General features: G+C 29.3%; 1 protein-coding gene across 1 annotated transcript; it reads right to left on the reverse strand.

The window, feature by feature from the left end:
• Positions 1–14,109: 14,109 nt before the first annotated feature.
• On the reverse strand, positions 14,110–16,553 carry LOC107022857 (AT-rich interactive domain-containing protein 2-like). Its single transcript, XM_015223436.2, has 2 exons — positions 15,232–16,553; positions 14,110–15,101 (listed from the first exon to the last, which is right to left on the reverse strand). Exon 2 carries the CDS (start codon positions 15,098–15,100, stop codon positions 14,315–14,317), a length of 786 nt encoding a protein of 261 aa, XP_015078922.1. The 5' UTR covers position 15,101; positions 15,232–16,553; the 3' UTR covers positions 14,110–14,314.
• Positions 16,554–16,576: the final 23 nt, after the last annotated feature.

Raw genomic sequence — 16,576 nt, forward strand, 5'->3', positions numbered from 1 at the left:
TTAATATATCTCACGCATCACATTAGTGTATCTCGCGCATTAGATTAATGTATCGTGTATAAAATGTACCTCGCACAACATATTAGTGTATCTCATGCATCAGATTAATATCTCTCGCATCAAATTAGTGTATCATGTATAAAAGGCCAAATACATACGCAGGTCCCTAAAGTTGTTCGCGCTTTTCCCCCAGGTACCTCAACTAACCAAGATTCCTATTAAATCCTTTAACCCCCTATAATTTGATCCTTTTAAATATTCTTGGCTGATGTGGAGCCAAATTTCAATAAATTATTTTCGGTAATTAGGCGCGTGAGATGAACCTTCCCCACGTGAAAATTTTGACCTATACACTCCAACCCAATTACACGTCAGTGCCACATATTAAGTCATCAAACCTAAAAATCAATTTTCCCCCAAATCACTTCTAACCCGTTTCTAAACGAGAAAACCCTAAGAATCTCTCCCTTTCAATGACTTTTACAGCTGAAATTCTTAGATTTTAAAGTGATTTTGAGTGTTTTGTTGAAGGAATTGCAGAAGATTGCAGACGATTTTCGCAGTTGAAGAAGAAGAAATCGATGAAGAAGATAAATTCGACATTGGAACTTGATGATTAAGAAGAAATCAATGAAAAAGAGATATAATATAATGAGGTAAAGAGGAGAAATAATGATGAAGAGAAACAAAAGAGGAGAAATAATAGAAGAATGGGAGAAATTAGGGTTAAAAGGGGGAAGAAGATCGTTGGTGGGTGGTTCAAGATCCACATCAGCGCTTTTAAAGAGTCTGCACGCGCTTAAAGGACGTGAGATCACGTTTGGCTCCACATCAGCCAAGAATATTTAAAAGGATCAAATTATAGGGGGTTAAAGGATTTAATAGAAATCTTGGTTAGTTGAGGTACCTGGGGGAAAAGCGCGAACAACTTTAGGGACCTGCGTATGTATTTGACCTGTATAAAATGTACATCAGATTAGTGTATCATGTATAAAATGCAATATGACTTACTTAACCATTAATGTATCTCTTGCATAGAATATGTATCAGCCTCATATTATTGTATCCATTTTTGAGAAATTTTTGTAATTATAAACTTTTAAGGGATATATTGTAATTTTGCCTTAAAAGTATGCGATTTCTGTAATTTGCCCTTAATTTAATCATTATATAATATTTTTCCAAAAAGAATTCAAAATGTTGTCTCTTTTGTTTTGCTTTTCAAAAAAATAAAAATAAAAATATATTTCTTTTATCCTATTTTAATTTAATTAGTGTATAATTTCTTTTTTAAAATTATGAAATTCATTTTAGCTATGACTATTAGTTTTAAACTCAAGACTTCACGCTGAAGCAAGCGCGTGTCCGTCGACGTGTCTGCTTCAATGCGCTTCGAAAAAAAATTTAAAAATTATTTCTTTTGTTCTAGTTTAATTTAATTAGTGTATAGTTTCTTCAAAATTATGGAATCTGTATGAGCTATGACTTTTAGTTTTAATTTCATATTCGATAGTTATTGCTTTATTATTTTGAATTTCGATAATATTTTTTATATCTTGTAACTACTTTGAGTAAAAAATAAATGATCGATACACAAAATGCTTTAAGTATGAGCCTCTTCATATTAAATTTGTGCAAATAAAAGTAATTAACAACTTAAATATCTAAATATCATATTAAAATGTAATAATCTTTCTAAATTTTACTTATATAACATAAATTAAAATATTAGGCTCGTATAGCGCACATGCACCTGTGTCTAGTAAGATATAAGAAAAAATAGAGAAGAGAAAGATATCTTTATATCAAATACAGTGAAGCTTTTACTTACTCTATGTAATTTTTGGATTTTCACAACTCATAATAGAGAATTAGAGGGGTAGGAACACCCATTTATAGTAGGGGAAAAGGCTATATATGATAATATAAAATATAATCAATATTATAGATTGAATCACGAGAAATTTGAGGTATAAGAACACTCGTTTATAAACATAAGGGATAGATATATATATATGAAAATGCAACAAAAATACGGTAAAAGACAATAATTTATTGAATCACGAGGAATTCGAGGTTTAGAAACACTCATTTATAACAAGGGTGGAAACGATATATGTGAAAATACAACAAAATTGAGGTAAAAGATATTTATGAGAAATTCATGAAACATGTTTGACTAAAATATCTTAAAATAGAGTCATCAAAATGATTTTGACCGGTGAAATTAGTCCAAGTCAAATTATTAGTTTGGTGTGGTTGGACTGGCGTTTTTCACACCCATTTTAAACTAAGACTCTTAGTCTATCCCTGGTCAGTTTGTCGGCCTCGTGTGGTGTAGTTGGACTAATTCATGGGTCAAAATATTAAACTTAAATAGAAAAGTAAATATCCATATATACTTTTTTAAGAATAATTTCAATCGTATAAAGGCATATATCAATATTTGATTGGTAACAACTACGCTTTTAAGAAGATAAGTCCAAAGGATATCCAACAACTTAGATAGGATTGCAAGAAAAACATTCTATAAATACTTTAGATACTATTATCTTATTAGTCTTTAAACATGTGCGTTGCACGTGTGTTTTGTGTGATATTTTATAAATTCATTAGAACAATTTATATTTTATGCAAATCATGTGAAGTGAGTAATATGTTTTTAATGTGCGTCAACAAACACCAAATGAGGGACACAATGTAATGTTTAAAATCAATTCCTTTGAAACTATTATCCGTAATTTTTTAGACTTTGTTTAGTAGTTAACACACTTCCAGCAAAGTCACGGATGACTAAATTGAGCCAAATAACAATACATACTTACAATAATGATAAGAAAAATCATAAAAATTAGTGTATAGTTTCTTTGAAATTATGAAATCCGTTTTAGCTATGACTTTTAGTTTTAATTTTATTTCTGTAATTATTGCTTAACTGTTTTGAATTTTTGTCGTATTTATGTATATCTTGTAACTAATTTAAGTAAAAAATGATTGATACAAAAAATGCTTTAAATATGCGCCTCTTTACATTAAATTTGCACAAACAAAAGTAATTAACAACTTAAATATCTAAAAATCATATTAAAATTTAATCATCTTTCTAAATTTTACTTATCACATAAATGAAAACAAAAAAAATAGTAATATATCAAATCCTATGCACGGCACCTATATCTAGTAAGATATAAAAAGGAAATAGAGAAGAGAAGGATATCTTTATATCAAATCAAGTGAAGCCTTTATTTTCTCTTTGTAAAATTTGGATTTTCACCATCACAATGGTGAATTAAAGGGTTAGGAACACCCAATTATAGTAGGGGAAAAGGCTATCTAAGGAAATATAAGAAATAACCAACATTTAGAGATTGAATCACGAAAAATTTGAGGTATAGGAACTCTAGTTTATAACATGAGGGAAAGATATATGAAAATGAAAAAAATTGAGGTAAAAGATATTTATATATTGAATCACGAGGAATTCGAAGTTTAGAAACACTTATTTATAACATGGGTGGTAAAGATATATGTGAAAATACAAGAAAATTAAGGTAAAAGATATTTATGAAAAAATTTCGAAACATGTCTTGACTAAAATATCTTAAAATAAAGTCGTCAAGATGAGTTTGACCGGTGAAATTAGTCCAGGTAAAATTATTAGTTTGGTGTAGTTGTACTGCCATTTTCCACGCCCATTTAAAACTAAGACTCTTTAGTCTATCCCTGGTCAGTTTGTTGGCCACGTGTGGTGAAGTTAGACTAATTCATTGGTCAAAATATTAAATTTAAATAGAGAAGTGAAGATTCATATATAATTTTCTAAGAATAATTTCAATTGTTAAAAGGGTATACATGATTGGTAACAACTATGCTTTTAAGGAGAGAAGTCCAAAGGATATCCAATAACTTAGATATGATTGCTAGAAAAAATTTCTATAAGTATTTTAGACATTATTATCATACTAGTCTATGGACACGCGTATTTCATGTGAACTTTTATAGATTGTTAGAACAATTGAAATTTTATGCAAATCGCGTGAAGTGAGTAATATTTTTCTAATGTGCGTCAAGAAACACGAAATAAGGGGAATGTTATAGTGTTTAAAATTAATTCGTTTGAAAATCATATTAAAATTTAATTACCTTTCTAAATTTTACTTATATAACATAAATTAAAATAAAAATACTGAAATATTAAGCCTGTGCAACGGACGGACACATGTGTCTAGTAAGATATAAGAAAGAATTAAAGAAGAGAAGAATATCTTTGTGTCAAATCAAGTGAAACTTTTACTTACTCTTTGTAATTTTTGGGTTTTCACAACTCACAATGGAAAATTAAAGATTATGATCACCCATTTATAGTAGGGGAAAAGACTATAAAAGGAAATAATCAATATTTATAGATTGAATCACGAGAAATTTGAGGTATAGGAACAATCGTTTATATCATAAGGGAAAGATATATATGAAAATGAAATAAAAAGGTAAAAGATATTTTTATATTGAATCACAAGGAATTGGAGGTTTAGAAACAATCATTTATAACAAGGGTGGGAAAGGTATATGTAAAAATACAAGAAAATTGAAGGTAAATAATATTTATGAAAAATTTACGAAACATGTCTTGACAAAAGTAATTTAAAATAGAGTAGTCAAAATGAGTTTGACCGGTAATAAATGATTGTTCACTTGCCTCTTGTTTTCTCAAACAATTGTAAAAACGGGACCAAGTTGAAGTTGCTTGCCAATCTCCACCTTCTTGAAAAAAGAAGAAGGAAAAAAGAGTAAATAAATGAGAAGAATAAAAATTATGAAAAACATTTTATTTTATAGGTACAAGATATAAGTAAGAGAAGAGAAGAAAAGGATACCTTTGATCAACTCAAAGTGAAGCCTTTGTGGATTGTCACAATGGGGAATTGGAGGAGTAGGAACACCCCTTTTTATAGTAGGGGGAAAGGGTATATATGAAATTATAAAAAATAATTAGGTAAAAGATATTTATAAGCAGAATCACGAGGAATTTAGGGTGTAGAGATGAGGTAAAAGATATTTATTGACTGAATTATGAGTAATTTGATGGTTAGATATATTCATTTACAACAGGGCTGAGAAAGGTGAGGTAAAAGATTTGTTCTTAAATTCATGTGTTTCACCTACATTTCGTATTTCAATACACATAATTAAATGTATATATCTATTATGCATTCGAGATACATATTTTTGGATAAAACGTGTAAAATTTAGATACACATAATTAGATTTAGATGTAGATGCTTACTATGTATTAAATATTAAATTCAAATAGAAAAGTTAAAGATTCAAATATATTTTTTTAAGAATAATTTCAATCGTTAAAAAGATATATATGATTGGTAAAAACTATGTTTTTAAGGAGAGAAGTCCAAAGGATATCCAACAACTTAGATATGATCGCTAGAAAAAAATAATGTAAGTATTTTGTACACTATTATTATACTAGTCTATGGACACGTGCATTGCACGTGTATTTCATGTGAATTTTTATAGATTGTTAGATCAATTGAAATTTTATGCAAATCCTGTGAAGTGAGTAATATTTTTTTAATGTGCGTCAAGAAACACCAATTGAGGTATACATTGTAATGTTTAAAATCAATTCCTTTGGGCTAATATCGGTAACTCAATTTGTTGAAGCTATTATCAGTAATTTTTTTAACTTTGTTTAGTAGTTAACACACGTCCAGTAAACTCACAAATGACTAATTTGAGCCAAATAATAATACATACTTACAATAATGATTAAAAAAATCATAATAATTAGATTGGTAAAGTCTAATAGAGAAAAAAACACAAAAAAGCAGAAGAAAATATTATTTCTTATGTTCTACTTTAATTTAAATATTGTATAATATTTTTCAAATTTATGATATTTGTTTTAGCTATGACTCTAGTTTGAAATTCAAAACTTCATGTTGAAGCAAGCATGTGTACTTTGATGCGTATGATTCAGCGTGCTTCGGAAAAAGATTCAAAAATTATTTCTTTTGTTCTACTTCAATTTAATTATATATAGTTTATTCGAAATTATGAAATCCATTTTAACTATGAGTTTTAGTTTTAATTTCATATTCTATAATTATTGCTTTATTATTTTGAATTTTGGTAATATTTATTTATATCTTGTAACTACTTTGAGTAAAAATTCAATGATTGATACAAAAAATGCTTTTTAAGTATGCGCCTCTTCACATTAAATTTGCGCAAACAAAAATAATTAACAATTTCAATATATAAAACTCTTATTAAAATGTAATAAACTTTCTAAATTTTACTAATATCACATAAATTAAAATTAAAAAAAATACTAAAGTTTTAAGGTTGTGCAACGCACGTGTCTAAGATATAAGAAAGAAATAGAGAAGAGAAGGATACCTTTGCATCAAATCAAGTAAAGCCTTTACATATTCTTTGTAATTTTTGGGTTTTCACAACTCGTAATGGAGAAATAGAGGGTTAGGAACACCCATTTATAGTAGGGGAAAAGTCTATATAAGAAATATAAGAAATAACAAATATTTATAAATTGAATCACGAGGAATTTGAGGTATAGGAACACTCGTTTATAACATGAGGGAAAAATATATGAAAATGAAAAAAAAATTGAGGCAAAAGATATTTATATTTCGAATCACGAGGAATTCGAGATTTTGAAACACTCATTTATAACAACGGTGGAAAAGGTATATGTGAAAATACAAGAAAAATGAAGTAAAGATATTTATGAAAAATTTCCGAAACATGTCTTGACTAAAATATCCTAAAATAGTGTCGTCAAAATGAGTTTGATCGGTGAAATTAGTCCAAGTCAAATTATTAGTTTGGTGTGGTTGAATTGCCATTTTCCACGCTCATTTAAAACTGAGACTCTTTAGTATATCCCTGGTCAATTTGTCGGCCTCGTGTGGTGAAGTTAGACTAATTCATTGGTCAAAATATTAAATTTAAATAGAAAAGTGAAGATTGGTATATAATTTTTTAAGAATAATTTCAATCCTTAAAAGGGTATACATGATTGGTAAAAACTATACTTTTAAGGAGAGAAGTCCAAAGGATATCCAACAACTTAGATATGATTGCTAGAAAATTTTTTTATAAATATTTTAGACACTATTATCATACTAGTCTATGGACACGTGCATTGCACGTGTATTTCATGTGAATTTTTATAGATTGTTAGAACAATTAAAATTTTATGCAAATCGTGTGAAGTGAGTAATATTTTTTTAATGTGCGTCAAGAAACACCAAATGAGGGGCACGTTGTAATATTTAAAATTAATTCGTTTGAAAATCATATTAAAATTTATTCACCTTTCTAAATTTTACTTATATCACATAAATTAAAATAAAAAATACTGAAATTTTAAGCCTGTGCAACGCACGGGCACATGTATCTAGTAAGATATCAGAAAGAAATATAGAAGAGAGCCTTTACTTACTCTTTTTAATTTTTCAATTTTTAGAAATTAGGAAAACCATTTATAGTAGGGGAAAAGGCTATATAAGGAAATAACCAATACTTATAGATTGAATCACTAGAATTCGAGGTATAGGAACAATCGCTTATAACACGAGGGAAAATATATATGAAAATTAAAAAAAAAGGTATAAGATATTTGTATATCGAATCACGAGGAATTTGAGGTTTAGAAACACTCATTTATAACAAGGGTGGGAAGGTATATGTGAAAATACAGTAAAATTGAGGTAAAAGATATTTATGAAAAATTTCCAAAATATGTCTTAACTAAAATAACTTAAAATAGAATCATCAAATGAGTTTGACCGGTGATAAATGATTGTTCACTTGCCTTTTGTTTTCTCAAACAATTGTCCAAATGGGACCAAGTTGAAGTTGCTTGCCAATCTCCACATTCTCGAAAAATGAAGAAGGAAGGGTAAATAAATGAGAAGAATAAAAATTATGAAAAACATTTTATTTTATAGGTATAAGATATAAGTAAGAGAAGAGAAGAAAAGGATACCTTTGATCAACTCAAAGTGAAGCCTTTGTGGATTGTCACAATGGGGAATTGGAGGAGTAGGAACACCCCTCTTTATAGTAGGGGGAAAGGGTATATATGAAATTATAAAAAATAATCAGGTAAAAGATATTTATAAGTAGAATCACGAGGAATTTGAGGTGTACAAATGAGGTAAAAGATATTTATTGACTGAATCACGAGTAATTTGATGGTTAGATACATTCATTTATAACAGGACTGAGAAAGGTGAGGTAAAAGATTTGTTCTTAAATTCATGTATTTCACCTACATTTCATATTTCAATACACATAATTAAATGTATATGTTTAATATGCATTCGAGATACATATTTTTGGATATAACGTATAAAATTTAGATACACATAATTAGATTTAGATGTAGATGCTTACTATGTATTAAATATTAAATTCAAATAGAAAAGTTAAGATTCAAATATATTTTTTAAGAATAATTTCAATCGTTAAAAGGATATACATGATTGATAACAACTATGCTTTTAAGGAGAGAAGTCCAAAGAATATCCAACAACCTAGATAGAATTGCTAGAAAAAACTTCTATAAATATTTTAGACACTATTATCATGCTAGTCTATGGACACACGTGCATTGCACGTGTATTTCATGTGAATTTTTATAGATTGTTAGATCAATTGAAATTTTATGCAAATCATGTGAAATGAGTATTATTTTTTTAATGTCCGTCAAGAAACACCAAATGAGGGGTACGTTCTAATATTTAATATCAATTCCTTTGTAAATCATATTAATCACCTTTCTAAATTTTACTTATATCACATAAATTAAAATAAAAAAAATAATGAAAAATTAAGCATGTGCAACGCACGGGCACATGTGTCTTGTAATATATAAATAAGAAATATAGAAGAGAAGGTATACCTTTGTGTCAAATCAAGTGAAGCATTTACTTACTCTTTGTAATTTTTGGGTTTTCACAACTCCCAATGGAGAATTAGGGATTAGGAACACCCATTTATAGTAGGGGAAAAGGTTATATAAGGAATAATCAATATTTATTGGTTGAATCACGAGAAATTCGAGGTATAGAAGCAATCGTTTATAACACGAGATATATATATATATATATATATGAAAATGAAAAAAAAAGAGGTAAAAGATATTTATATATTGAATCACGAGGAATTCAAGGTTTAGAAACAATAATTTACAACAAAGGAGGGAAAGGTATATGTAAAAATACAAGAAAATTAAGGTAAAAGATAATTATGAAAAATTCACGAAACATATCTTGACAATTTTTTTTTAAAAAATAGAGTAGTCAAGATGAGTTTGACCGGTGATAAATGATTGTTCGCTTGCCTTTAGTTATCTCAAACAATTGTCAAAATGGGACCAAGTTGAAGTTGCTTGCCAATCTCCACCTTCTTGAAAAAAAAAGATGGGAAAAAGAGTAAGTAAAAGAGGATAATGAAAATTATGAAAAACATTTTATTTTTATAGGTATAAGATATAAGTAAGAGCGAGAAGAAAAGGATACCTTTGATCAACTCAAAGTGAAGTAGCTAATTCTTTGTGGTTTGTGGGTTGTCACAATGGGGAATTGGAGTAGTAGGAACACCTTCTTTACAGTAGGGGGAAAGGGTATATATGGAATTATAAAAAATTATCAGGTAAAAGATATTTATAAGCAGAACCATGAGAAATTTGAGGTGTAGAGATGAGGCAAAAGATATTTACTGACTGAATCACGAGTAATTTAAGGGGTAGATACATTCATTTATTACACGGCAGAGAAAGGTGAGGTAAAAGATATATTCTTAAATTCATGTGTTTCACCTACATTTCATATTTCGATACACATAATTAAATATATATGTTTATTATGCATTCAAGATACATATTTTTGGATATAACGTATAAAATTTAGATTCACGTAATTATATTTAGAATTCAAATAGAAAAGTTAAGATTCGAATATATTTTTTAAGAATAATTTCAATCGTTCAAAGGATATACATGATTCGAACAACTATGTTTTTAAGGAGAGAAGTCTAAAGGATATCCAACAACTTAGATAAGATTGCTAGAAAAAATTTCTATAAATATTTTAGACACTATTATCATACTAGTCTATGGACACGTGCATTGCACGTGTATTTCATGTGAATTTTTATAGATTGTTAGATCAATTGAAATTTTATGAAAATTGTGTGAAGTGAGTAAAATTTTGTTTAATGTGCGTCAAGAAATACCAATTGAGGAATACATTGTAATGTTTAAAATCGATTCCTTTGAAAATCATATAAAAATTTAATCATCTTTTTAAATTTTATTTATATCACATAATTTTTTTTAAAAAAATACTGAAATATTAAGTTTGTGCAATGCACGGGCACATGTGTCTAGTGTGATAAAAGAAATAAATATAGAAGAGAAGGATACCTTCGTGTCAAATCAAGTGAAGCCTTTACTTACTCTTTGTAATTTTGGGTTTTCACAACTCACAATGGAGAATTAGAGATTAGGAACACCCTTTTATAGTAGGGGAAAAAGGCTATATAAGGAAATAACCAATATTTTTAGATTGAATCACGAGAACTTTGAGGTATAGGAACAATCGTTTATAACACGAGGGAAAAATATATATGAAAATGAAAAAAAAAAGGTAAAAGATATTGATACATTGAATCACGAGGAATTCGAGGTTTAGAAACAATAATTTATAACAAGGAAGGGAAAGGTATATGTAAAAATACAAGAAAATTGAGGTAAAAGATATTGATGAAAAAATTCACGAAACATGTCTTGACAAAAATATTTAAAAATAGAGTAGTCAAAATAAGTTTGACCGGTGATAAATGATTGTTCGCTTGCCTTTAGTTTTCTCAAACAACTGTAAAAATGGGACCAAGTTGAAGTTGCTTGCCAATCTCCACCTTCTTGAAAAAAAGATGGAAAAAAGAGTAGATAAATGAGAATAATGAAAATTATGAAAAAAAATTATTTTATAGGTATAAGATATAAGTAAGAGAAAGAGAAGAAAAGGATATCTTTGATCAACTCAAAATGAAGCCTTTGCTAATTCTTTGTGATTTGTGGGTTGTCACAATGGGGAATTGGAGGAGTAGGAACACCCCTTTTTATAGTAGGGGAAAGGGTATATATGAAATTATAAAAAATAATCAGGTAAAAGATATTTTTAAGTAAAATCACGAGGAATTTGAGGTGTAGAAATGAGGCAAATGATATTTATTGACTGAATCACGAGTAATTTAAGGGGTAGATACATTCATTTATAGTAGGGCAGAGAAAAGTCAGGTAAAAGATTTATTCCTAAATTCATGTGTTTCACTTACATTTCATATTTCGATACGCATAATTAAATGTATATGTTTATTATGCATTCGAGATACATATTTTTGAATATAACGTATGAAATTTAGGTACACATAATTAGATTTAGATGTAGATATTATGTATTAAATATTAAATTCAAATAGAAAATATAAGATTCGAATATATTTTTTTTATGAATAATGTCAATCGTCAAAAGGATATACATGATTGGTAACAACTATGCATTTAAGGAGAGAAGTCCAAAGGATATCCAACAACCTATAGATAAGAAATAACCAATATTTATAGATCGGAAAAGGGCCCAAAATATTCTCAAAGTATTGGAAATGGTACAAAATTACCCTCCATCCACCTATTGGCTCCAAAATACCCTTCTCACCCACCTATTGGGTCCAAAATACCCTTTTTCATCCACCTTTTGGTTCAAAATTGACCACTTATTTAACGGTTTTATATTTAAACTATTTAAATGTTTTTTTTAAATACGTGGCGCTCAACTATTTGTTATAATTTAACTTATTAGTATAATTTATAAATCAAATCACTACCCAAACATTACTAATTAAACCCCCTCCAAATTAATAAACCCGTCACATTATTAATGCAACAACAGAAAAACTACTGCCAACTGAGTGTTTTAAAAATTTGAGGCGAAAATATCTATAGAAGTAAATTATCATACATTCAAGTGTCTAAATAAAAATTACCGATAAACTTAAAAGTCTGACTATGTTCATCTTAATTATTCTTACGTCTAAATTATGTGATATTACTTCATAGGTAACTTTTTTTTCAAAATAATATATTAAAGGATTTAAAACAAATCATAAATATTTATAAAATTATATTTTAAAAAAGTGAATGAATTAATTCGGGATGTATTACTTCTTTACCTTTAATCATAAATTTATAATTCAATCTTGAAAGAGATCTTATTGAAAGTGTCCTCCTAAATAAGCGGCTCAACCTAAATTTAACCGGGGCTTCGATTTGGACTCGAATAATTTTGGATGTAATTTTAAGGAATCTATAATTTCATTGTGTTTTAGTAGTGTTTATGACGATTTTGATATTATAATTGGATTATTAATTGGGTGGGGTCTAGTTAGTAATGGTGGGTAGTGGATTGATTTATAATTATACTAATAAGTTAAAATTATAACAAATAGTTGAGCGCCACGTATTTAAAAAAATATTTAAATAGTTTAAATATAAAAACGTTAAATAAGTGGTCAATTTTGAACCCAAAGGTGGATGACAAGGGTATTTTGGAGCCAATAGGTGGATGAAAAGGGCATTTTGGAGCCAATAGGTGGATAGAGGGTAATTTGTACCATTTTTAATACTTGAAGGGTATTTTAGGTCCTTTTCCGTTTATAGATTGAATCACGAGGAATTCGAGGTGTAGGAACACTCGCTTATAACATGAGAAAAAGATATATATGAAAATGAAATAAAATTGAGGTAAAAGACATTTATATACCGAATCACGAGGGATTCGTGATTTAGAAACTCTCATTTATAATAGGGATGGAAAAAGTATATGTTAAAATACAAGAAAATTGAGGTAAAAGGTATTTATTAAAAATTTACTAAACATATCTTGACTAAAATATCTTAAAATACAGTCGTCAAAATGAGTTTGACCCGGTGAAATTAGTCCAAGTCAAATTATTAGTTTGGTGTGGTTGGATTGCCATTTTCCACGCCAGTTAAAACTAAGATTCTTTAGTCTATCCCTGGTCAATGTGTTGGCCTCGTGTGGTGAAGTTGGACTAATTCATGGGTCAAAATATTAAATTTAAATAGAAAAATGAAGATTCGTATATAATATTTTAAGAATAATTTCAATAGTTAAAAGGGTATACATGATTGGTAATAACTATGCTTTTAAGGAGAGAAGTCCAAAGGATATCCAACAACCCAGATAGGATTGCTAGAAGAAAAATTACAAATATTTTAAACACTATTATCATACTAGTCTTTGGACACGTGCATTACACGTGTATTTCATGTGAATTTTTATAAATTATTAGAACAATTAATTAGTAATATGTTTGTAATGTGCGTCAAGAAATACCAAATAAGAGGCGCATTGTAATGTTTATAAACAATTCCTTTGGAACTACCATCGGTAAATCAATTTTGTCGAAGCTATTACCAGTAAAATTTTTAAACTTTGTTTCGTAGTTAATACACTTCCAATAAAGTCACAAATGACTAATTTGAGCCAGATAACATTACAAACTTAGATAATAATAAAAAATCCATAAAAATTAGATTGGTGAAGTCTAATAGAGAAATAACACACACCAAAAAAAAAGAATCATAGATATTCTTATGTTCATGAACTATGGAACATGGAATTACTTGTTACTAGAAAATAAATGAAAGCAATTGTATTAGATTAGGACAAGCTAAAAGAACTCTTATCAAGATATTCTAGTCATATTAGGTAAGCAAGCTGACTATACTAACAATAAGATATCCAATGGAATTTTATAAGTAGGATATAAATAAAGTAGAATATATGTAAATTTTATTTTTATTTCGTGAAGATAGAGGTTGTTTCTAAAGAATTCTCGACTCGAGTATGGCAAATTAAAGTAGATATGAAAAGAAAAACAACATAATTGACCCAAATACTCTAGTCATATTATGTAAGCCACTTGAAAGTAAGATTGACCCAAGTTTGCATATAGGGATTCTTTTCAAAAATGAAGTAAATAAGGCAATCACAAAATATTAGAAGAAGCAATATCCTCTCAAATTGTATAGTTTTGTTGTGCTATACTATCAGATCTCAATACATTGATTGCATCAATATCCAAAAAAAATTCTCCTTTTCTTGGCTTTAAAACCAATGTACAAATTGTTAACTCCATTTGTCTGTCAACTAAAAAAGAATGTGCATTGATACTTCTGGTGTCATCGTCGACCACTTAGGTACTTTCTCTTCAGAGATTTAGAAGTAGAACAGGCACCTTTCCTTTTACGAGAATGTTTGGGAGCAGTGACCTCCTCTTCTTCGTCTTCCTCCTCTTCATCATCGGTGTTAGTTTTACTATTTGACCTGATACGCCGAGGAATGTGAACATTGAAGTAATACTTGATGATGCTTTGCCTATTCTTTGAAGGAATAGATTCTAATGCTGGTCTCATAAAGCTTTCACCTTTAGACAGACACTTCTTAATGATGGAGCTGAACCTTTTTTGTTCCTTAAGATTCCACACATTGGAAACTTCTTCGCCCATCTCACCAAATTTCCAGGCAGTAAAGGCTGTCAACAGTTCTAACCACAACTTCAATCCTTCTTCTTTAACGTGTCTTTTAACACATTCGACTGATCCAGGGGACCTACAAGTACAATGTTCGTTTCGCCCTTTCCCAACCAACTCCTCATTATCTTCCTTGTTTTCTAGGTTGTTGGCTCTTGGCCATACCCGTGTGCCAAGCCATTTTGAGGTATCAGATTCCTCCTCTTTATACTTGCATACAATTTCCTTCTTTGTTGCTCTTAATGCATTATCTGTATCTGCTACTACAACTGGAGTTCCCACATTCGGAGAGTTGGCCCAATCTGGCACAACAGCCTGAAACCTGGGTCCTACTGGGATTACCAATTTCTCGCTATCTTCATAGATGAATTCACACCATTCTTTTTTCTTCTCACTGGTCAGGGATGTATCCGGTAGTTCTTTTGCTTTCGTCATACTTCATGAGAACATAGAAGAACAAGAGCCAATGAGTTTGTCATATATCACTGTTCCTCAAGCTATGCAGAGTAGTATTTAAACTCAAACTTTTCTTTAAAAGAGATCAACGTTTTATAGGATACTAGTACCTTGTGCAGCAGAATCAAGCGTGAATGGAAAGCTTTGGTCGACTGAAAGGGTTATCCAAGTTCCCCGTTTGACAGCACTAAAAGATCCTTTAGCAGCCCTTCTGTACATGCCAAAAATGAGAAGTTAAACAGATGAACGAGTAAGACTGGACACAAACGGAAAGCAGAGTTGCGTAATAGTAAAGATTATTCAACAAAGAGCAATAGTTTATCAGCACAAGTCTCATCAGGAACCAGATCTAAGTCCCCTCCTCCTCAAATGTCAAGTAAGCTTCATGCAACTACTTCGAAAATCTTCTGATTATCTGTCAGCAAAATTAGACCTTCACGACTCATTTCTATATGAATAGATAACTAATGTCATAACAATACTTGATACATCTGTAGATAATAAGAATCTACGAATGTCTATCTATATTAAAGACATACACTTAGAAGAAACATACATCACAGAGTTACATATTTGAACGCAGAGAAAGGATTAACCGTCTTTATTTCTGGCTGACTCTTTTACAGTCACAAGGAGACAATTCAGAAACTATAAGGGCTCTTCTGTTTGTACATCCCAAACAAATTTAAAGAGAGTTAGGAGAGTAAAGATCAAGACTATATATTGAAGAAAACACATCTCAATCCTTCGTGATGAATCTATCAAATAAACTCAAACAATCACACGAAATAAACAAATAAATTTCCCCAAAAACTCCAATAGAAAACCAAGAATCATCCTATAGTTCGTTCAACATTCAATCTCTAAACTTATCTCACCAACACATTTCTAACTAGTATTAAGATGGTGTTTGTTCAAAAAACGATGAAATGATCTTCAATTTTTCCAATTTTTAGAAAACAATTAAAAGTTTTCACGAAAATTCTTTTTTCAATCAAAAGCCTCTGATCTCAGCTCTTCCGTTGAAGCTAGAATTACAGAACAGAGGAGCAGTGGCAATATAAAATTTCGATAATTTCTAAGCACGAAAAATTCAAGGAACTGAATAAAGATACATATTACTTGATCTTCTTGTACGTATACGGGTCAGAAAACAAGTTATCGACGCTGTAATTCTCCGATCATTACGAAATTTATCAGATTTCCAGGTATGTGCGTTTCTGATTCATTAGAATAATCGTTTTTATTTTCTCCAAGGCGCAAAAAATTAACACTTTAAACCCTAATTCTTTATCGCGTTCTTTAAACTCTTGCCCAAATTCATTCTTTTCAAGTTTTCTCTGAAATCTAGTTCTTGAACAACTTCGCGATTCAATTTTTCAGGCCGAAAATTGAACGAAAAAAAAAAAAACTTTTTCTTGATACAGTAGCACATTTTCTATTTTTCTTTCATGC

The sequence above is a fragment of the Solanum pennellii genome, chromosome 6 (genome assembly GCF_001406875.1).
Source record: "Solanum pennellii chromosome 6, SPENNV200".
NCBI lineage: Eukaryota > Viridiplantae > Streptophyta > Magnoliopsida > Solanales > Solanaceae > Solanum > Solanum pennellii.

Coding starts and splice junctions, on each gene's coding strand:
- LOC107022857 (XM_015223436.2), bottom strand. CDS start 15,100: ATGACGAAAGCAAAAGAACTACCGGATACATCCCTGACCAGTGAGAAG.